The sequence below is a fragment of the Thermobia domestica genome, chromosome 13 (genome assembly GCF_964235325.1).
Source record: "Thermobia domestica chromosome 13, izTheDome1.hap1.1, whole genome shotgun sequence".
Classification (NCBI taxonomy): Eukaryota; Metazoa; Arthropoda; class Insecta; order Zygentoma; family Lepismatidae; genus Thermobia; species Thermobia domestica.
The window spans coordinates 11,085,578-11,108,118 of record NC_137466.1 but is presented as its reverse complement, the minus strand read 5'-3'; the positions used below and the strand labels follow the sequence as shown (position 1 = coordinate 11,108,118).

General features: G+C 36.2%; 1 protein-coding gene across 6 annotated transcripts in view; it reads left to right on the top strand.

The window, feature by feature from the left end:
• Nucleotides 1–22,541, top strand: part of Fancm (FA complementation group M) — a 255,915-nt gene that overhangs the window by 225,487 nt on the left and 7,887 nt on the right. For all 6 annotated transcript variants that reach the window (XM_081735480.1, XM_081735483.1, XM_081735478.1 and 3 more), the window contains 3 exons: nucleotides 13,349–13,517; nucleotides 16,516–16,719; nucleotides 22,168–22,268. In XM_081735480.1, coding sequence (XP_081591606.1) covers nucleotides 13,349–13,517; nucleotides 16,516–16,719; nucleotides 22,168–22,268 — 474 coding nt within the window. The remainder of the gene's footprint in view (nucleotides 1–13,348; nucleotides 13,518–16,515; nucleotides 16,720–22,167; nucleotides 22,269–22,541) is intronic.

The window sequence follows — 22,541 nt, the reverse complement described above, 5'->3', positions numbered from 1 at the left end:
TGATTTAAATGGCATTGTTGATACTCACGTCCAGCGATTGCAGGACTGACGTCATGCCATCCAAAATCAAGAAAGTCGGCCTTCGTCGTATTTGGTTCTTGACATCGTCAGTCAGGTGTCTGCGAAAGAAGTCCGTTCAGACTATTTCAGATTCAACAAAGCAACAGATTGGCGCTCTCACAGTTTTTCAGCCAGTCCGTTACCAATATATATATACAGTGGCGGATCCAGGATATGATCAAGGGAGGGGCTAAACCATAGTTTGCCGTTTTTATCCCGTGTAAAGCAGGATTGAAGCCCATTTTATCCAGTGTAAACCTGAGCGTCAAGGGGGGGGGGGCTATAGCCCCTATAGCCCTCCCCTTGGATCCGCCACTGTATATATATATTTCCCTAATAAATATCTTTGGGATAAGGCCTAAGTATTCGGTTCTTTTGAATATTAACTGTTTTAAAATCAAAATTAAGAAGTTTCACTTAGGACGCTACTGTTCGTAACCGAATTACCTAAGATTCATGGTTCATACATCATTGTCTTGAGAATCACGATTTCGAATTGTATCACACACACATGGCTTCCGAATGCAAAATTCGGAAGATATTCCTGTAACTTATTTGAGTGCCGTTAGCGGAAAGTAGACTGGATACCTGCATTTGCATGGGGACGTTTTTTGAATTGCTGAAATACGAGTAATAAGTATGAACATAAGAGGATATTTTCAAACGATATATGTACTGCAAAATTAGTGGAAATAAAAATAAATTTAAAAAAATCATTGCACTTAAGGAAACGTTCTACTACCCTAATTAGTTTGGATTCATGATTCGTACATCATTGTCTTCAGAATGAATAATACAAAACATGCCTTGGGTCAAGTACCTTCACGAAAGGTATCCCGAAAAAGTTTACATTTCGTAGGATATATATTGTGTGCAAACACACAATTTTGCCGTGGCTTAGCCAACGTTTGCATTCCGTAGAGAAAGCAACCTGGTGTCTGCGATGCGAAGAACTTCTCAACCGCACATTACACAGCCGTTTATCAAGGAAAGTATTTCTTCCCGAGAAGCGATCGAGTCAAAATAGGTGATACGAAGGCTCTCCAGAAAGTCCAGACGTTTTGGCTTATCGCGGCAGTGGGCAGGGCTAGAGTCGGCATCATGGTGTCAGAACATTGCCACACTCAGTACAAATCTAGCTATGGTAGCGTGAGGACTATGACGATCTTACTGTGCTTGCTGTGATGTGTTACAATGTGTGTGCTGCAATAGAAAATCCCGCCTCTTGTGAGGTGCCACAACTATTACCTCAGGAAGGTATTGTGAAACACTGAGAAAGTTAAGGCGCGCGATTTAGAACAAGCGCCGGAGAAAACTTAGCGCAAAGGTGTGTATTTTCGCGACAACGACATATGGCCAAGCGTAGAGAGCTTTTGGATGATTTCAGATGGAAGATTTTCGATCAGCCTGCATACAGCCCAATTTGGCGGCGAGCGACTACCACCCTTCCCAACAATGAAGACATGGCTTGCTACACAACGGTTTGATACTGACGCCGAACTGCAAGCTGGTGTAAACCAGAAGTTGTAATCGCAAGCGGCACATTTCTACCGCGACAATATTGAAAAACTTGTGCCACGGTATTGTAAGTGCCTTAATTTGCATGGCGATTATGTGGAAAAGTGGCTTAAGAGTGTACATTTCAAATGTATATACTTTTTCTTCATTCTGTTACTCTTTTATTTCAAAATGTCTGATACTTTCTGGACAGCCCTCGTATTTAGAGGGAATAATTTAGCAGAATACGATGGGTGAGGAAGGGTTTCGTTCTACAACTCATGGTGAGTATGTGACGTCCTTTGTGCTACATTTGCACCTGCATTGTTGTGGAACATGAGGACACTATGTCTGTTGACCATTTCTGGATGCTTGCGGAAAAGTTTGAGGTACACTCATGTCCAAAATGATTGTCGCATATCTATAACTGTCTTCTTGTAAGAATATAGTTTGATAATTATGTTGCAGGGCACTTTTAATACTGATACTATGTGTATAATCGGGAAATATATATTTGTGGTAAATTTCATAGGAAAATAGTTATAAATACGAAAATTAGAATGACTAAAACAAAATGTTGCTAAATGAAGAAGAAAGTTTTATTTTCGTTTTATTGTTCTTATTTAGTACTCTTTTGACATGAAATTTGCCAGATACATGTCTTTTCCGATTACACACATACTAACATTATAAGAAATACCGCGCGAATTCGTTATAAATTATATTTCTAGAACAATATATTTATAGACACGCGACAATAATTTTGGACATTAGTGTACATTTCATGGAGTTCAGAACTGTAATATTCTGAATTGATAGTTCCACCTCGCCTCATAAAGACATATTGAATGACTCCCACCACAGTCTACAATACCAGTAACAATACCTGTGAGTGAAGAGGGAGTTTAGGGAACCGCCTGGATACTGATCACGATCCAGTCGTGGTCCTTACCCTTTACGATTGTCATAGCAGATTCATTTTTCATCTGAAGTGAGAATCCGATACACGAAATTTTCCCGATTGTTCCTTACACTCAGAGGACTCCACAGATGGCGATTCTTGCTGGCCGGTGTCAGCTCATATGGCATCCGTGAATTCAACGTGTTTACCTTAACCGATTGCACAGAGCCGAGGAACGACACTAGTATGGTGTATGGCTAACTCCTCTGAAATTGCATGGACACTTTTTCGAGGGTCTACTTCCACGGTGTCTCTCAGGAGTTCATCCGAGCGTGATGTTGGGCGGTGCCCACGAAACTTATTTTGCAATATTATTACCGGAACGAAATCTGACTAACCACGGACGAACTGTGTGTTCATTCGCCATTCCTAGCACAAATGCACTGTTTCTTGCTTGCTGTATAGATGCCATTGTGAAGTCGTATACAAAATACATTCGCAATTGTGGGTTCACCATGGTGCACCTTCAAACTACCTGTTCTACAACGCCTACCTTTTCACTGCCTTAGTACCCCAGCCTGTTTGTTGATCGTGTACAGGCTTGGTGACGTTACACCTTAACCCATCTTCATATTGTGTTACTGAGCTGAGCTTTTCACCAGATGTCAAAGTGTCATTTTATTCGCACCAACCTCACCAAAACAACTGATTTTCTCTCATCAAGTATAAATTTAAAAGACGCACTCTGGAAAGAAATAGAAATAATGTTTTCCAATATAAAATATACTTCCCATTAGAGATGCAAGGGCTCGAAAAAAACCGGCTTTTTTGGAAAAAGCTCGTTTTTTTCTGCTTCGCTTTTTTCCTTGGGAAATTTTGGGCTTCCTTTTTTTTTTCAAAATTTTGCTTTAAATTGATAAAGCAGACTTTGTTTCGCTTCTCTACAGCACTAAAACTCATTTAATTAGTGGTTGATGTAGGTAATAATATAAAACCTAAAATAAACCATGAATTTCGAAAAGATTTTTTTTTAAATTCTTCACATATTTACATTATGAATTCCTAAGGATTAACCAATAGATGCAATATTTTTTTAACCTCTTATACACAAAACTAAGTACTTTTATTTTAAAAAATTGTACACAAATAACTAGTAAAATTGTGTATAGTATTTTTACTTCAAAATATCACACACCCTCTTTTTAATACAAAATAAAATAAAACATGAGGGAAATACATTTATATGGTAATCTTAAAGGCTGCAAATCAAGAGCTTGGTTTCGGGTGGTTCTGCACATTCTTGAAACTTTTAAGTTTTAACTTTCATATACATTGTATGGATATTTCGAACAAATTTTTCATTCATTGATCACATACGTAATAATCTGTTACCACCTATCAGGTGCTTCGGATCTGCAAAATCGGTAAAATTCAGAATTTTATAATGCACTGACTGTTCCTTAAGCTTGTTTAGAATCGGACAAGTACCGAATTTTCTGTTCATGGATCATATGCGTACAATAGACTGTTCATCTTATCGTGTGGTTTCCTAGGCTTATAACCACCATCACAGTTTACCCAGTCCTGAAGGTTTCTGAATTTTTAAGGACAGGAATTCAACTTATAGAAAAAAAAAAAAAAACCTATGGAATACATTTAAGAAGAGTGGAAAGAATCAATCACTGTTTCAATTCACAAGAAAGGCGACAAAACTTACTGTAATAATTAGCGAGGCATTTCTCTTAACATTATATTAACAAGATTGAAAAATGAAATCTTTAAGTTTTACGTCCATTAACAAGATTGATTCCATACGCAGATGAAATTATTGGAGATTATCAGTGTGGATTTAGGGAAATCGATCAACTATCTACCAGACATTTACTATGTATTCGATAAATACTCGAAAAGAAATAGGAATATATTACCCAGCACATCAGCTGTTTATTGATTTTAAAAAGGTTGGCGTCTCGGATAGGAGGGAAGTATTGTACAATTCTTACAGAATTCGGAATACCGAAAAAGCTAGCTAGATTAATTAAAATATGTTTAAATGAATCCCAGAGTAAAGTCCGAGTAGAAAAATTCTTGTCCATGAGCTTCAACGTCGAAAATGGTCTGAAACAAGGAGATGCGTTATCGCCATTATTATTCAGCATTGTTCCGGAGTACGCTATAAGGAAAATTAAAGATAGCAACCAGGCCCTAGAGCTGAATGGTATTCACCAGGTTATGGCGCATGCTGATGATGTAAATTTAATAGGGGATAATAGGAGAATAATACAAAAAAAAAAAAAAAAAAAAAAAAAAAAAAATGCATAGGCCTTACTAAACGCTTGCAGCGACATTGGTTGAGAAGTAAATGCAGAGATAACTAAATACATGGAAGTTCACCGGGATCGTAATACAGCAAATTGTGGATGCGTTAAAATATCAAATAATACTTTCGACAAAGTGGATACTTTCAAATATCTAGAATCAATATTACCAGACCAAAATCATATCCACAAAGAAATTAAATGTCGACTGAAATCAGGAAATTCGTGTTATTATTCAGTTCAAAATATTTTGTCGTCGCGAATTCTGTCGAGGAATTTAAAGCTTAAAATATATAAAACGATAATTATGCTTGTTGTTCTGTATGGTTGTGAAACATGGTCGCTTGCGATGACGGAAGCATGCAGACTGAAAGTATTTGAAAATAAAATCCTGAGATGAATATTCGGACACAGGAGGAACGGGAATGGGTGAAACTTCATAACGAAGAACTGCATAATTTATACGGTTTACTAAAAATCGTTACGGTCATCAAGTATAGGAGGCTCAGGTGGACAGGTCACGTAGCCAGAATGGAAGAAGGTAGGAACGCTTTCAAAGTTTTAACTGGAAATCCAATCGGAAAACGTCCATTAGGAAAACCGAGGGGCAGATGGAAGGACAGTATCAAGATGGATCTCGCAGAGATAGGAATACAAAGTAGAAACTGGATCCAGTTGGCTAAGGATAGAAGTCAGTGGAGAGCTTTTGTGAACGCGGCATTGAACCTTGGGATTCCATAAGCCATAGAGAGAGAGAGAATATATTTAAGTTAAGCACAACTGCACAACAATCATGAGTGAGTGGTTAGTTTTTGCACTTCTATCGGGACGTCCGGGATTCAACCCCGAATTCGAGCATTTTGACAAAAGTTTTTCTTAATTCCATCTGTGAATGTAGAGATAGTGCGTATCCTGTGAATCCTGGCCGACTTCCTTTATCGTTTTTAAATTGTAAATCGTTGTTATTACTAATTACCAGCAGTGACGGGTTTGTGAAGGGGATTAGGGTGGGAATGTCTTACAGATTGAAGCCTGTATCCCGAAATTATGGAATTTCTAAAACAATCGAAATATTTGTTATGTCTTTACTCATAAACTTCAAGCTCTCCTCAAATAAAAATTAGGTATTTTTAGAAAAACTAAACATTAATATGGAAAAACCCTCCCAAAATACTTTTCTAAATCCGCCACTGATTATCAGTATAAAATGGTCTTCAAGGTTGTATCCGGAAGATTATTGCTGAATATAAACAATACGAAATATTAGTTATGCCTATACTCATAAACTTCAAGCTCCTCCCAAATAAAAATTAGGAAATTTTAGAAAAAACAAACATTAAGCAGAGAAACAACTCCCAAAATACTTTTCTGAATTCGCTACTGATTATTTGTATAAAACTATATTCAAGGTTGTATCCAGAAAATTATTGTTAAATCATTGCACAGCTACAGTATAACAAAAATGTGGAAGTACGCTCTGACAGTTATACTGACAAATGTACGCTCTGACTGATATATTGAAAAACATACATTTAACTTATGTGCTAGAAGCTTGAGTAGGCCTACTAATCTCTAAGAAATGAAACATGGATGACTAAAAAGAAATGACGTAGACAAGAGAAAAAATTGTCGATAACTCAGAAGTTAAAATAAAGTTAAACATCCTTTACAATTGCCCTCAAATACTACGTACTGTATGTTTACTTTAATTCATAAAATATATGCTCCATCCATCATGATGGTGAATTCCAGAGCGAAATATGGTATTTAGGTCATGAAATCTTATTTAACTTAGAGTATACTATAAGAAAGCTATTCAAATAGAAACATCATCAAAATGAAAAAAGCCAAAATTTCCAAAATTCTCGTTTTTTCCCAAAAAAGCCGTTTTTTTTTTTTTTTTTTTCATCTCTACTTCCCATGCCATTTTCTCGTAAGATATGAACTCACGTTTGCAGCATCACTATAGCATTCGTGCACGCTTTGGCAGTCACGATCTGTTTCATCAGCCCAATTGTTTGTGCAAGTGTTTTGTTTTCTCCTTTTTAATTCGTACTACAAGAATGAAGTTTATTGTATAAACCAAAAATTGTGATTAAGTGTGTGTGTGTGTGTGTGTGTGTGTAGTGAACTGTGGTAAGTTAATTTAATTGTGTGCAATAATTACTAGAACATCTGTAATGTTGAACACTAGGCATATGAGAAACACGTTTTCGTTTGCGAAAGAGGAAGTTCAGCATTATGCTTCATATATATTTCTTACGCAAATATACAGGGTGGTAGGTAACTCCACCGACAAACTTTGGGAGGTGATTCCTTATATGAAATGCAAGAAAAACGTTCTGATAAACATAGGTCGAAAAACGTCTCCTTTCAGAGTTATGAACCGCCGAAAATTCGAAAAATCATATTTCGAAACGCCCTGCCTAAGAAACTATAGGACCTATCCCAAGCGGTTTAAGAAATTACACAGAAACTAGTATGCGATCTATCTAAATATCCATGTTTTACCATCCTCCGTTATCGGCAAAATGAACGCGCCATTAGTAGTTAAAGGAAGATCCCTATACCTCAACTTCCTTCTTACAGTTCGTTTCGCCGATAACGGACCACGGTAGAACATAGATATTTGGATAGAGTGCATACTAGTTCCTTTGTAATTCCTTAAACCGCTTGGGATCTGTCCTGTAGTTTCTAAGGCAGAGCGTTTCGAAACGTGAATTTTGGGCGGTTCATAACTTTGAAAGGAGACGTTTTTTGTCCCATGTTTATTAGAACTTTTTTCTTTCATTTCATATAAGGAATCACCTCTCAAAGTTTGTCGGTGGAGTTACATACCACCCTGTATAATAGATCTTAAGTTCCTAAACTAGTTTCTTACCAACTTTACCTCGCATATATAAAGGCAGAATGTGTTTCGAATGTTGGCACATGCCGAGTTGGATGAGGTTGTTAGGAATATGGCCAGTGACATTGCAGATAAACACGACTTCATTTCAAAATTATGATTAGATGTTGTCTGGGATAGAAGTAACAAGCTATGAGATATTTTGGTATTGTGGATGAGATAATTTATAAGAAAGAAATTTTAAGCAAAATAATGAATAATTAACTTAAGATTACCAATAGATTAAGTGTTTACTCCTTACTTAGAAGTGGTTAGCATACGTGCTAATTACCAATCGGTTACTAAAAATATTAAGCTTAAACTCAATTCTCCAAGCAGCAGCATGCTCTCAATATCATCCACCTTCTTCCCTATTTATTTTGTAGTATCTTCAGCATATAAAAGAACAGGATCATGAGAAGAATATACATTTAAAGTATTCTTGTGGGCCTGTTGAGAGTATCACAAAAATTGCTTTTATATATATATATATATATATATATATATATATATATATATATATATATAACTTTATCATCATATGTATTCAGCCATCATTGGCAGGTCACTTGCAGCAACTGAGAAGCTTCCATGCTCCACAGTCTTCACGTACGATTTTTCTGTTTTGATATCGTCCGTTAATTGTAGCCTCCTTCGCCCCTCCCTCTCTTTCTACCACCATACCCTCTAGCACGTCCCTCGTGATACATTCCCATCTTAGCCAATGTCCCAACCAGTTTCTCTTCCTAACACTCTCTCATTAGTTTTCTCCTCGACCTATCTATTTTTTATTCGCTCTTCTATAGAGATGCAAAAAAGCCGGCTTTTTTGAATCGATGTTTTTTTTACATAAAAAGCCGGCTTTTTTGGGGAAAAAACGAGAATTTTGGAAATTTTGGCTTTTTTCAACTTCATGATTTTTCTATCTAAATAGCTTTCTTATAGTATATTCTATAGTTAGATAAAAATTCCATGACCTGAATGTGATATTTCGCTCTGAAATTCACCATCAAGATGGATGGAGCACATGTTTTACGAATTAAAGCTAACATGAAGAGTGTAGTATTTGAGGGTAATTTTAGAGGCTATTTAACTTTATTTTAACTTTTGAGTTATCGACATCTTTTTTCTTCTCTAGTTTGTCATCCGCGTTTCATTTCTAAGAGCTTTTAGTACTCTAGCTTCTAGCGCAAAAGTTAAACTTGCCCGTTTTTCTATTTATCCGTCAAAACGTACGTTTTTCAATATATCCGTCAAACCGTACTTCCACATTTCTGTTATACTGTAGCTGTGAAGTGATTTAGCAATAATTTTCCTTACACAACCTTGAATACCAATTTATACAAATAATCAGTAGCGGATTTAGAAAAGTACTTTAGGAGGGGTTTTTCTGATTGTTTCGTTTCCTAAAAAGTCCTAATTTTATTTGGGAAGTGCTTGAAGTTTATGAGTACAGGCATAACTAATATTTCGTTTCGTTTATATGTTTAGCAATAATCTTCCGGATACAACTTTAAAAATCATTTTATACTGAGAATCAGTGGCGGATTTAGAAAAGTATTTTGGGAAGGGTTTCTTACTAATGTTTAGTTTTTTTAAACATTCGTAATTTTTATTTGACGGGAGCTTAAAGTTTATGAGTAAAGGCATAAATAATAGATATTTCGTTTGTTGCAGACATTCCGTAGCTTTGGGGAACGGGCTTCAGTCCGAAAGACCGCCCCCCTAACCCAGTCTTGGGAAGTAACGTAACGCAAGTAACGCGTTACTTGTAACGCGTTACTTTTTAAGTAACGTTTCCTAGTAACGCGTTACATTTTTTCCAAAGTAACTGTAACGGTAACGCGTGACAAATTTTTAAGTAACGTACCTAGTTTGCGTTACTTTTTTCGCGTTATATTTCGGATAAGTAACTGCAATATATGTATTTTTTTTCGGAAACAAATATTTCTTTCCTGTAAGTGAATTTCTCAGAATGAAACAATCGAGCATGAACTACGTATGTCAGTGACCGACAGTCATTGACACACAGAGAAACAGATAAGTTCGTAGTGCCACTTGCTGTTTTTGGAAGATGAGGACAGCCTCAGGGAAATCACGTGTACTGATTGCAAGCACCTGGAAGATTTTGTCGTAGATTTTGACAGCTCCAAATCAATACATTCAGTGAGTGAACTAGGAGTGCAATGATACCGGTAGTCTATTTTACTTTGATTGGTGTTGTTTTTATGAAGATGGAGAACGAAAATATTTTACCGTTCGAACATTTGAAAGAATACTTTTTTCTTAAGAGCTGAGGATGATGGTGGACAGAATTTAAAAGTAAAATTTCTGAAGTCCCCTGGTGGAAAATATCAACAAGTAGAGTGCCATAATTAACGATATACAGTAAGGGGTTAATATGAATAAACTGTTCTGATGAGCAGGCCTACTTTATTACTAGAAAATAGTTTGCTGATGGTATGTAATATTGGAGTTCTTTCAGACCAGTTTGCTTATCCTAGAGTCCTGTTGATTATAGAGTTTGAAACCAGCTTTAAAAAGCATGTATCGACTTTAGAATTACTGGCAAGTTTTGATTCACCCCCAGTTCATGTGTTCTCATTTTATTGATTGTAGTGTTATGTTTCTCTATATTCTGTATTTTTAATTTTACATAACAACATTGTTATTATTATATAAATAGTTTAGCAGTATAATAATACGCAACAATTTTTTTCTAACGCATAAGGATGAGCACAAGTCAAGATAAAACTCGATTCGACTCGAATTCAAGTCGAGTTTCGAGTCAAGTCAAAGGTAATATTCTCGAGTCGAGTTCCAAGCCGATTCAGTTTATCGCGTCGAGTTTCGAGTCCAGTCGAGTTTGTTAAATGGCTCGTTCGTTTTAACTCGTCTTGAAATCATGGCCTGATTACACTGGAAAGCGAAAACCATAAGAAATGTAAGCTAAGCAGTAATATGGAATGCTTTTAGTGTTGCTCACGAGAGGGTACACTGTTCGCATCTCCTCTCGTCTCGATAGCGAGACCACAAGAGATTTTTTATAACAAGCTCAGCTCCGCTCGGCTCAACTGAGAAGATAGCTCGAGCCGGCTTGCTTGGGGTGAACCATCGACTCGAACTGGCTTGGTTGGGATGAGCCATCTGCTCGGTTCGGCTCAACCGAGCCGAGGGCTCTAGCCGAGTTGGTTGGGTGAGCTGTTGGCTCGGCTCACTTCTCGGTTCAGGTCGATAGTGATTGAGCTGTGAGCCGAGCTGCTCGAGGCGTTGACAATTCTAAGCCCGGGCCGAGCAGATTTGAAGATATTTGGCCAGTGCCTTATAATTTTTAACAGTGTTTGGCTCAAGCTCGAATACTCAACCTAGACCCAAATTCAGAATGTCGTGAACAATGTCCTTGACTCCTAGACTTCACGACTAGCGAGGTTGGCAATCAACTAGTTTTTAGTATTCAAATACAAACCGCCTATCTTTCATGTTTATATGCGGCGTTCTTATAATAATAAGAAGAAGAAGAAGAAGAAGAAGAAGAAGTTGTAGTAGTAGTAGTGTCATAGATAATAATTATATTGTCTATGTAATATATACTTGAAGAGAGTACTCGAAAGTCGACTCCAATTCGAGTCGAGTTGGAGAAAATTTTTCGAGCCGAGTTCTCGGGTCAAGCTCAAAGATGTATGTTTCTAGTCGAATCGAGTTTCAAAGAAAACTCGCTCGTACTCATTCCTACGAGTAACGCAGTATGGCATTTTATCAATGTTACACTATATGAAAATGTTCATATAACAAGTAAAAATTTGTTCTTGTGTATTAATAAAGCGATTCAGAAGTGCAATAATAATAATAATAATAATAATAATAATAATAGCGGTGGTAATAGTAGTACGGAAAATTGAAGTAATAATCTTTTTCACATATTTAAAGTTTCGGACCTAAAAGTAACGCGTTAGTAACGCGTTACTTTCGAAGTAAAGTAACAGTTACTTTTTTGGGGCAAGTAACGCGTTGATGCTGGTTGCTGGTTGAATCCCGGACTTCCTGATAAAAGCGCAAAAGCTAATCACTCAGTCATGTTTATTGTGCAGTTGTATTTAGCTTAACTTAAATATATTCCGTAGTCTTTTTTTTTGGGGGGGGGGGAGTTCCATAATGATATGTTGAATCCCTCTTGTTAAAAATTCAGAAAACTTGAGGATTGGGTAAACTGTGATGGTGGTTCTATAAAACTTAACTGTAGAATTTCAAGAATATACAGAACCAAAAGCTCTAGATGTGCAGCCTTTAAGTGTATCATATAAATCTAAGTATTTCTCTTATGTTTTATTTTAATTTTATTTTGTTTCAAAAAGAGGGTATGGGATATTTTGAAGTAAAAATACTACATACTATTTTGCTAGTTATTTGTGTATTCTTTAAAAAGAAGTGTTTACTTTTAGGGTTGGCTGATTTACACCAACTTTTTTTTTTTAATAACTGGTTTAAACCACAAAAATAAAAAGAATGAAAAATGCGAATCGTGTGAACTTCATGGTAACGTTTCCAGATATCAAACTACCTGCAATAGTTTTATTTCCCTTTCACCTTTTAATCAAGGTGTCCCATGTTCAATTCTCGGTCGAACCACAATCCTTCTTTCATGCGTAACCCAAGTAGCGGTTCGGATGTCAGTTTAAGCGAAAGTCTTCTCCTTGATAACCTCGGTATTTCGTAAGGATGTTAAGCCTAAATATACGAAACAAACCAAATTGTATATTTCTACATGCCTAAAAGCGTGTTGTTTTATAAAGAAGCCAATATTGCTTAAATATATTGATAGAAATTGGCAAAATTTATCGATTGCCTACGTAGCTTCCAACATTAGCTTGGATTGGACTTTCAATGATATCTACGTACCGGTACTAAATTTGTAATTTAATACCTCAGTTTTAGCGTACTGATTATGGTACGTTGACCTTTAAATTTTACATGCAAAGCAATAACAGGATTTTCCCGTTATTGTCTTACATTTCAAGTAATGACGGGATTTTCCCAGTGGCTAGGGCGGGAGATTCCCAACTTAAGAAATTTACTGACCGCACTTCTTTAAGCTTATGGGAGTTCTTCCGGCATAACCCCGCTGTTGCATAATAACATCAAGGCGAAACAAACTTAGGCTATTTCTGTAAATATGTAATATAAATACATAAAGCAAAAAATCTAAGTCAAAAAAGCCTGGTTTAAACCAAAAAAGCCTGGTTTAAACATCCCCCCCAAAACGGGTTTTTGGCATTTTCAAAAACAACCACGGTTCTTGCCAACTCTGCTTACTTTTGTATATAGGAGGTTAAAAAATTCTTATTATATACATTGGTTAATCCTGTGGAATTCATAATGTAAATATGTTGAAGAAAAATTGTTTGAAATATTTTTTCGAAATTCATAGTTTATTTTCGATGTTTTATATTATTATCAGCATCAACCACTAATTAAATGATTTTTTGTGTTATAGAGAAGCGATACAAAGTCTGTTTTATCAATTTAAAGCAGTATTTTGAAAAAAGCCCAAAATTTCCGAAGCAAAAAAGCAAAGCAGAAAAAACCGAGTTTTTTTCCAAAAAAGCCGGTTTTTTTCCGAGCCCTTGCATCTCTACTCTTCTATAAATAAGCCATGATAATTCTCCAAGTCGACATTTTCTGTTTCAGAATGGTGGTGTTCCTGCCATAATTGTCTCGGCTAAAGAATCTGCAATTGCTTCTGAGGTGATAACGGCACTACGTGTCAGTCGAGAAGTAGAAGTTATGGTAAGAACTGTGAATGATGCAGATTACATTATTAGTCGGAGGATGGGTGTAGAGCGACTTCATCCATCAGGTATGTATGATCCCAGTCTGTATCATAAACACTTTCAGTCAGCTAATATGCTAACAGTTTATTAGAATTCATAATAAAAATGAACTGAAGTCGAAGTAGCATTATCGTATATACCAATATAAGTGAGTTTGTGAAAGAAATACTATTGTATGTGGTTTCATTTGCCATTTGCGATTTTAGATAAGAATGAAATTAAACAAACAGCAAACTGAAGTCAGTTTCTATATAATGTTTACAAATTTACTGAGGTTCCTAAGACATGATAATATCATTCAATCGATTTGAGATAAAATAGGCTTCTTTCATATTTATATTCATTAATTTTAAGGGATTGTGGGTAACAATATGGTTTAATTGTGAAGAAATGATTGCAAATTGATTTTTCAAAATAGTATACGTTCGCTAGCCACTACCTTTTTTTTATCTTTCTGGTAATAAGTAGATTCCATGTCGAAAGAACATTACATCTGTAGAAGCTATCCACGAATCCACTCATTTTATGATGTCGTCATAAGAAAGGAAGCGCTGCTCAAACAAATCATGAGTCAGCCAACGAAATAGTTAATAATCGGAAGGAGCAATATCTGGTGAATATGGCTGGTATGATAGGACATTCCTGTTAAACGCATCTAACTTTCCCTTGACCGGTTTCATAATATGAGGTCGAGCGTTGTCGTCCTGGAAGATCATTTTGTCGTGCCTTTTCGCAAAATTTATCCGATTTTGCTTGAATGTACGGCTTCATGGCTCCCATGCAGCAGCTTATAATACACTACACCCAGCTGATTCCACCAGATATAGAGCGTTAGCTTGACGCCTGTTTTTTTCCGTTTCGGATTATCGTAGCGTATCCATTTTTCATCACCCGTTACAATACGATATAAGAAACATTTTCTTATGTATTTTTTAAACAACACTTCAGAGGTCGTTTTGCGCCTTTCAATGTCTCTCGGCTTCAGCTCGTATAGCTGCGATTTCCTTGCTTGTGAACCATTCCAATGGTCCTTGAACGTCTGGAACTCGTTAATCGATCAACATTTAATAATGCTACAAGTTTTTGTGTTTGGCTCGAGTCCTTAAGTAAAGATTCCAGTTCTTCGTCTTCAAATTTTTGTGGCTTGTCTGAACGTTCCTTATTTTTCGTGTCAAAATCATCTTTTTTATAGCACCGAAACCATTACTGACATGTTACAATTGATGAGCCATAATCAGCATAAGCTTTCAACAGCATTCGTTGACTTTCAGCAGTACGTTTCTTCTAATGGAAGCAGAAAAGCAAAGCTTCTTGCAAATTGCGTTTTGCAGGCACAAAAGATGACATAATCAACGTTCAAAAAAGTCATGTCTTTTACACTTTCGCAAGCTAATACATATTGACAACTAACGCCACGTGTTGATGGCTTGGCATGAAGTTAGCATTGTGATCCGATGCGATATAGAGTTACCTCCTGTTTCGCAAAATGCGTTATCAGTGTGCAGCGTCGCCAATTTTACACATTCCTGTTTCGCAGAAATATCCTAGCGGCTAAATGTCGACGAGTAATTCACCTCAATTACCTTTTGTTTCGGAGAACGGCATGAAGAGTTTTGATAGCACCTCAATATTAGAAATATTTGGCGAAAATAAAAAAATACAACATAAATGTAAGACAGAGGTGCGGCTCGGAATAGAGCCTTGTCGCGCAAGTCCAGTCATGATACTGCAATGAGAAAATAAACAAAGACATACACATAAATGAAAAAATACATTAAATAATGATGTCATGAACCTTAATAAATTTAGTATTTATGTGCAACTTTTAATATCGCCTTGTCTTCATTGGAGTATAACGTTAACTATCGAAACGAATGTAATGAGATATTGCATTAAAATATGGAATAAGGCCAATTTCACCAACATACACCTGTCGTAAGAACATGAATATGACTGTCTAAACGTCTCCAGAATCTTCTTCACAAAGTTAAATTGCCTGCTTCCCGAAGCTGCATTGACATCTCATTCTTGGACTGTTCTTGCTTCAAACGGAAAATGAACTTATATATGTTCGGATGACCTTCTGTCGACTTCCTATTAAACTTGAATGCCAAGCCTCAGCATTGTTCGTGGTTCTTTCACTGTCATTATCAAACTGGTTCCAATTTTGTTGCTGCATACTAGCATATTTCAGAGTCTATCACAAGAAAATAACTTATATTTAAAGAAAAACTGAATCACTTTGTATACGCAGATGAAGATTTTTTTAAAAAAGCTTTGTGTTTGTCGCTCACAATCCTAGTTAAATTCACTTTCGATTGCAACAGACGTAATTAAAGTAAGATATTTTTGTAAGAAATTGAAATTTTATTTTCTTAGCATATATTTCAGTGCATACGTCAAATTTTTAATGCATATTTTATAGCATTTTTATATATATTTTTCATGCATATTTCTATGCATATCTTGGAGTTTATTTGTACATGGGAATCCGGGCTATAGTGATTGCATTATTACAATGGAATCATTTTCTCAGCATGTAATACAAATATCGACATTTCTGAACATGTAATACAAATATCAGCGTATTTCTGGTGACGTACAGATTTCTCACAAACCTATGTGCAAAATAAAATCTCAAATTCTGCGAAACAGGAAAACACACATTAGGTTCTTTTTCTGCTTTTCGAAACATGTCAACGCTGAGCGTGAAAAGCCGGTTTTAACCCCTTTCAGCGAAACAGGAACACACGGCGATACAAGACTAGTTACGCCGTCTCTGGAAATCCCTTAAAATTAATGCCCATACGCAATATATTATCGATAGGAGAATATATGGTTTCCACAACCAGACAATATGTATACGTGTGTCTGAACAGGGAGAGGGGAAAGAAGGGAACATGAGATAATCCCACAGAGACATCAAATATTGTTTCAGGAAATCTTGAACAGAAAGCAAAGTGAAATGATTTTGTTTTATTCAGTTTTATTTTATCACTGAAAAAAACTTTTTCTGTTTTCCAGATATTACCAACAGGAAAGACTTTCTAGAAAGGATGAGAAGTATGTTGTCCCTGTTCATTTATGTATTTGTCATATTAGAAGATGAGAAGATTAAACAGGGAAGAGTAGGTGCCAATGCTCAATTCAAATCTTCAAAGCACTTTTATCAGATACTATGTGCCTTAAGTCAGACGCATATCAAGGTTCTATTCTCACAAGATCAAAGTAAGTTACACATTTATTTTCCAACGTATGTAGGTACTAGAGTTGAAAATACAGATACTTATCAATTAATGGAAACATTTGACTTAAAAAAAAAGTCATATTAGGCGGTTGGCAACGATGAGGTGGTGACCATAGCACCGGGCTCTTTATAATGGTGTATTAGAGCAACCTCCGCAATGTATGAGGAGCAGTAGAACCAAGATGGATTGATTTAAATCACGATTTAAATAAAGATTTAAATCACCTGATTTTTTCGATAAAAATTTATTTAAATCAAAACCCGAAATAAATTAGGTAATTTGAAGTGAAGATAAGTAAAATTCCGTTTCTGAGCTCTTGTTTCGATTATGGAAGATAATAATCATAATACAATGAGACGTAAATGCATGTACAGCACAGTATGAAAACAAGTGTTTCGTGCACAATATGATTTGGGAAAATTCCGTTTTGAACGAGTAACGGAGCAATCTTGCTTTCTTCTCTTCGTAACATAGGGTTTGTAAATTGTTAACTATTCCACGAGGGAAATCACAATCGACATTTATGACAAAGGCTCTTTTGTGTGCGCATATGTTTGTTCCAGGTAATAGGAACATATTAAGGGGGTTCCGAAACTTAAAAAAAAAAAAAAAAAAAAAAAAAAATGTACATTTACATAACTTTAGGCGAAATTTACGTATTTTATAGTATTTCATACCGCAAACTACTTTGATTTTTTTTTAAAAAATACGTCCCTGCCAAATATCAATAACTTTTGAAAAAAAAAGTGCCATGTTGATAAACATAACTGTACCTTTTCTTAATGCTTAACAAACATTGTTTGGGATACAAATAATTTAACGATTGGGGATTAATTCAAAATTCAACCCCAATGTTTTCATTTAAATGGCATAACTAACATTTAATACTAATTTCTAATTTATTTATTTTTTCAGTTCGCGACAAGTATTATACGAGGAGAAAGATATAATTTAAATTTTAAAAAATCGATTTAGGGAAAAATATTATTTTTTCTACTCTGAGTAGAACAGTATGAAGTGAAGTAAGCAAACGGTGATAGCGTAAAATGGTCGATTTATCTAATTTCTAAAAAGAGCAAACTGTTAGCGCTGGGTTATGTAGTACTAACGTGACGAAAGTAGCAGGTATGTTGTGTGGTCGCGAGGGACAAAATCCAAGGTGGTGAAAAACTCATACCGGCGAAGAGGAGCAGTGGTCAGAAAAAATCTCTCAGTGACAGACCCTACCAGCATTAAAACGGATTGTCACTCAGAAACATCGTGCGATTGTGATGCAGGTGATGGAGGAAGTCAGGCAGCTTGGGTCGACAATCTCAGTCCGCTGCGAGTTATATGACATGGACATGCGAGGGCGAAACCACTGATAGGGAACCATAACGATTTAGCAGGGCGAACATGCAACATGGATTGCTGATGATTGGAAACTGTCATATGGCCGGATGAGTCATCATTCACCTTATTGCAAACCACAGGCCGTATTTATGTATGACGGCCGCCCGAAAAAGTATATGATTTGCATTCTCTCCGCCCAGTCGTGAAACGTAGTAACGATTGATGCTGTGGGCGCAATATTCTAATTTTCAATGGGTTCTGTGACCAGTCTTGAACTGCCTGTGATTATATCGTCATTTTAAAAGACCCTGTGCACCCTGTGTATCGCAACATTTCCCGTACAGTTAAGCTATATTGCAGGGTGATAATGCACCTATTCACACTGCTGGAGCTGTTGCAGCGTGGTTTTACGAACATCAAGATGAAGTTGAACAAATTCTCTGGCATGCTCAATCTCCAGACCTCAACATCATTGAACATTGTAGTCCATTTTGGAGACACGAATTCATCTCTTACGAATGATAGCCTACTTGCAAAATGGTTTAATATTTTACTTGTCATGGCTTTTATGACTTGATTTCACGTCGCATCAGAGCTGTTTTGAGAGTAAAAAAGTGGTCCAACACCATATTAATATGTTAAGTTGCACTTTTGTAAGGTATTTTCATGAAATCCATAAGTATTGACATGTCAATTCTTATTATGTGATGCGATTGATCTAATAGTGATTCTTAAAAGGGACTATGCAACCCCATTAAAACCAAACTGTGTTTTTGATAGGGTACAACTTTCTGTCTTTTAAGTTTAAATTTTCAGGGTACAAGCACGAGACATTCTAAATTTCCTGTATATATTTTGGCGGCATACCAACATAAAAATTTCAAAATGGCATCCATTTTTCAAAATAGCGGGTATATATGCAACAGCGTGCAATTTTCGGACTTTTAAGTTGCAATTTTGAGGGTAGAAGTACGAGACATTCTAAATTTGCTGTATAGATTTTCTCGGCTATCCAATGTAAAATTTCAAGATGGCGGCTATTGTTTCAAAACAGCAGTGAATGGAAAATTGTTGCAAGTTGTGACAATAACAGTCTTGAAATATAAATCACGTTTTAGTATTTTAACCCCAAAGACATTGAAATATTTCGAAAAAAAAAAAACAATTAAATCCGAAAAACCCATATGGGCCCAGGTGTTTTTTAAAACGTTTTTTTCAAACCCTGTTTATAAATTAAATAATTTCCTGTTGTAGCTGTTATTATTTCTGACAATAAATGTAATGTATAATATTAATATTTAGTCGTAATCGAGGCTGTTCTGTATCCAAAATAAGAAGAACTGGTAGACATGTGTGTCGATTCACTGAAGCGTAATCTTCCTCGAGCTCCTTCGTGGCTAAGCGGTTGGCGTGGGAGTCCCGGGTTCGATTCCCGGTGGAGCTCATGTGTTTCAGATTTCGCTTTAATCAGTAGGTCCACGTCTCATATAGCCTCGCTGCTGAACGGGACGTTAAACTCAAAATCAACCCAACGTAATCTTCCTCCATTGTAAACCTCTTCATCAAAGCAAATTACTGGTATTCATTAGTAGCAGAACATTGACAAACAGATGCAACCAATGTTAGTTCGAGATACTAATTGATCTCTGGTTAAAAGTAGCAAGACGTATTTTTTTCTTTCACTTATTTACTGACTGAATCATAGTCGCAGTATACTAAAAAAAAAAAGTATATAACGTTCAGTGGCGTATTTAGGAGGGGACTTCCGGACATAAGCTTCCCCCGAAATCTTTCTTACTATACTACGATAAATGAAATATATTGCAGAATTTTCACATTTCCAGGCAAAGTCTTCTTCCCCCCGAAAGTTAGCAAAGCCACCCCCGAAACAAAATCGTAAATACGCCACTGATAACGTTAATGGTATTAAATTAGAGAAGTAAAATTTTAACAGGGTTGACTGATACTTGTAGTCAAACTAAGCTTAAGAAAAAAATCTTGGAATATTTGAACAACTTAAAAGTAGATAGATGCATGATGTATAAAGAAACGAACAAACGAGCGGATGAAGAAGCTATAAAAGTTTAGGCTGCAACGTTTAAGGGATTGTTAGAGTAGGAAATAGAAGGTTTGTTGGATACGCCGAGAAGAAAATGGGAGGATAATAATAATCCTGATTAGATTAGTTAGCATAAAGCAGGAGCCATTGATCAATTCCATTTCTGCGGCGATGAACCTGTGTGTTTGTTAAGCCATGAAATTTGTTAGTTTATATTGTGCGTAACTAGTGATGTTACAACACGATTTAATCTAAAAACATTGAAAAATGTGTAATTTTAAAACCATATCGACTGATTCTTTCCAAAGTGAGTACAATGGGTCGGTGGTAGAGCACACAGCTCTGGTAGGAGGGGTCCCTGTTACAATTTATGGTAGACAGCATCATGTCTTTGGGGTTTCCCTGTGGGGTCCCCCCACATTTTCATTTCACCAGTTCTTTCATAATTTTACTTCCATTATTTATCCATGTCCTTAGTCTACACAGGGTGTCTATCGGTCCGAAAGTCACGAATGTCACGAAAAAGTCACGAAATCAGAAAACGGTCATGAAAATCACGAAAAAGTCATGAAATTTAGCGTTTGGGTCACGATTTTTTTTTTAACTGTGCAAATGTAAGTACAGATTGAAAATTTTTGTTCTATAAAACGTAAGAATTCACCACCAAAAATGTCTATGGTCGGCTTTAGACGCTACCAAATCGCAAGCAAAGTACGTTTCTATCGCATGGATGAAAATTCGGCTAATTCGTACCCGAATTCGCTATTGAAAATGTTAGGAAATTTTATGATTTGGTGAAGAAAAGGTCACGAAATTTCATTTTGGAATTTTAGTAGACACCCTGCTACAGGAAATAACCGTTACCAACAGGGGCGTTAGGTTTTTTTTTTTTTTTTTTTTTTTTAATATTCTTCTTAGGGAATTACATTTCTTGAACAACACAACATGACAAGGAATTCAGCCAGTTGATTTTTCCCATAAGTAGAAGCTTTGCTTTGTTATAATTAAATATAATCTAATTATTTGCTGAGCAAAACCATATATTTTCATTAAAATTCAACACGTGTTACAGTTTCACCAACTAACTCTTTGGCTTCATCAGACACTATGTGATACAGGATAACTGTACAATTGTATCTACGTACGTATTGTAAGAAATTGGACCGAAGTATCTGAGATTAATGGGACACCTGGTTCTCATGTAGGGTCTACTCGAGAAGTAAGTAGTGTTGGTTCGAAAGCCCGTACGTAAAAGGCCGATGGGTAAGCAAATCAGATTTTAAGTTAAATAAAGCAGGGTCTGGATATGTAAATAAGAACAACCTTAAATGGGTTGAATTGACATACGACAGAATCTAATCGCAGGCTTGAGTGTGTATAGTATTTAATCTGCATTTTATGCATGTTATAGAGTAAATTGCTTAATCTAAGTGGCCTACGGTACAAGAGCATGGCTTCGTTATTTCAACTTGTATAATACAGATCCGGCAAAAAGACCTCCCGTATTTGGAGGGGGCGCTGTGTGGGGATACGGAGTATCGATCGATAGCGATATACGTGCCATTTTCAGTAGTCGCAGTGGAGTGGTGCGGTGAGCATCGTGCATTTGTTGTGGAGGAGTATGTTCGTAATGGTGGTACTGTGATTACTATTCAGCGGGCATTCGGTTCGGACTTGGCCGACATAATTCTGTTCCGGACAGAAAGAAAAACTGTTCAAGTTTGGGTATCAAACTTGACTAGTTTTTCTATCCGGAACAGAATTATGTCAGCCAAGTCCGAACCGAATGCGAAGTGCCTGCTGAGTAGTAATCACAGCTTCCTCGCTTCCTCTACACTCCAAATACGGGAGGTCTTTTTGCCGGACTCTGTACATTGAAATATGTATTTCAAGTTTTAAAAAATTAAAAACCATCAGAATCAGGACCACTTTCTCGTGTTTCTGCTGTAAATAACTTACTGAGACGATAATGATTACGAAAGAAGAAAAATGTTGATTACTCTTTGTATCTTATTTCTTATTACTCTTTGTTTCTAGGAGATACAGCAAAGCTGCTAATTGGTCTTATTAAAAGAGAAAATGCTAAAGGACATGGCATTACGTCGTTTGGCAGGCCTGTGTCTCCATGTATAGAGCAGGTAAGTATGATATATATTTCTTCGCTCAAGCTTTGAGAAAAATGTCATTACTTACAGGAATATTTAGACTTCATTTACTTATTTTCTGGTTAACTTTTTATTTCAAATGCATGCTTCCAATATTTTGTATATTGATACTGGATATCATATAATCTAGGTGAGTGAAAGTAGAAAACAAATCAAAAGCGTACATAAGACCAGAAAAGGTGAGAATCTGATCCGGGTCATAAGATGGTTAGGAACATTGAACATTGTCAACATGATTTAGAAAAT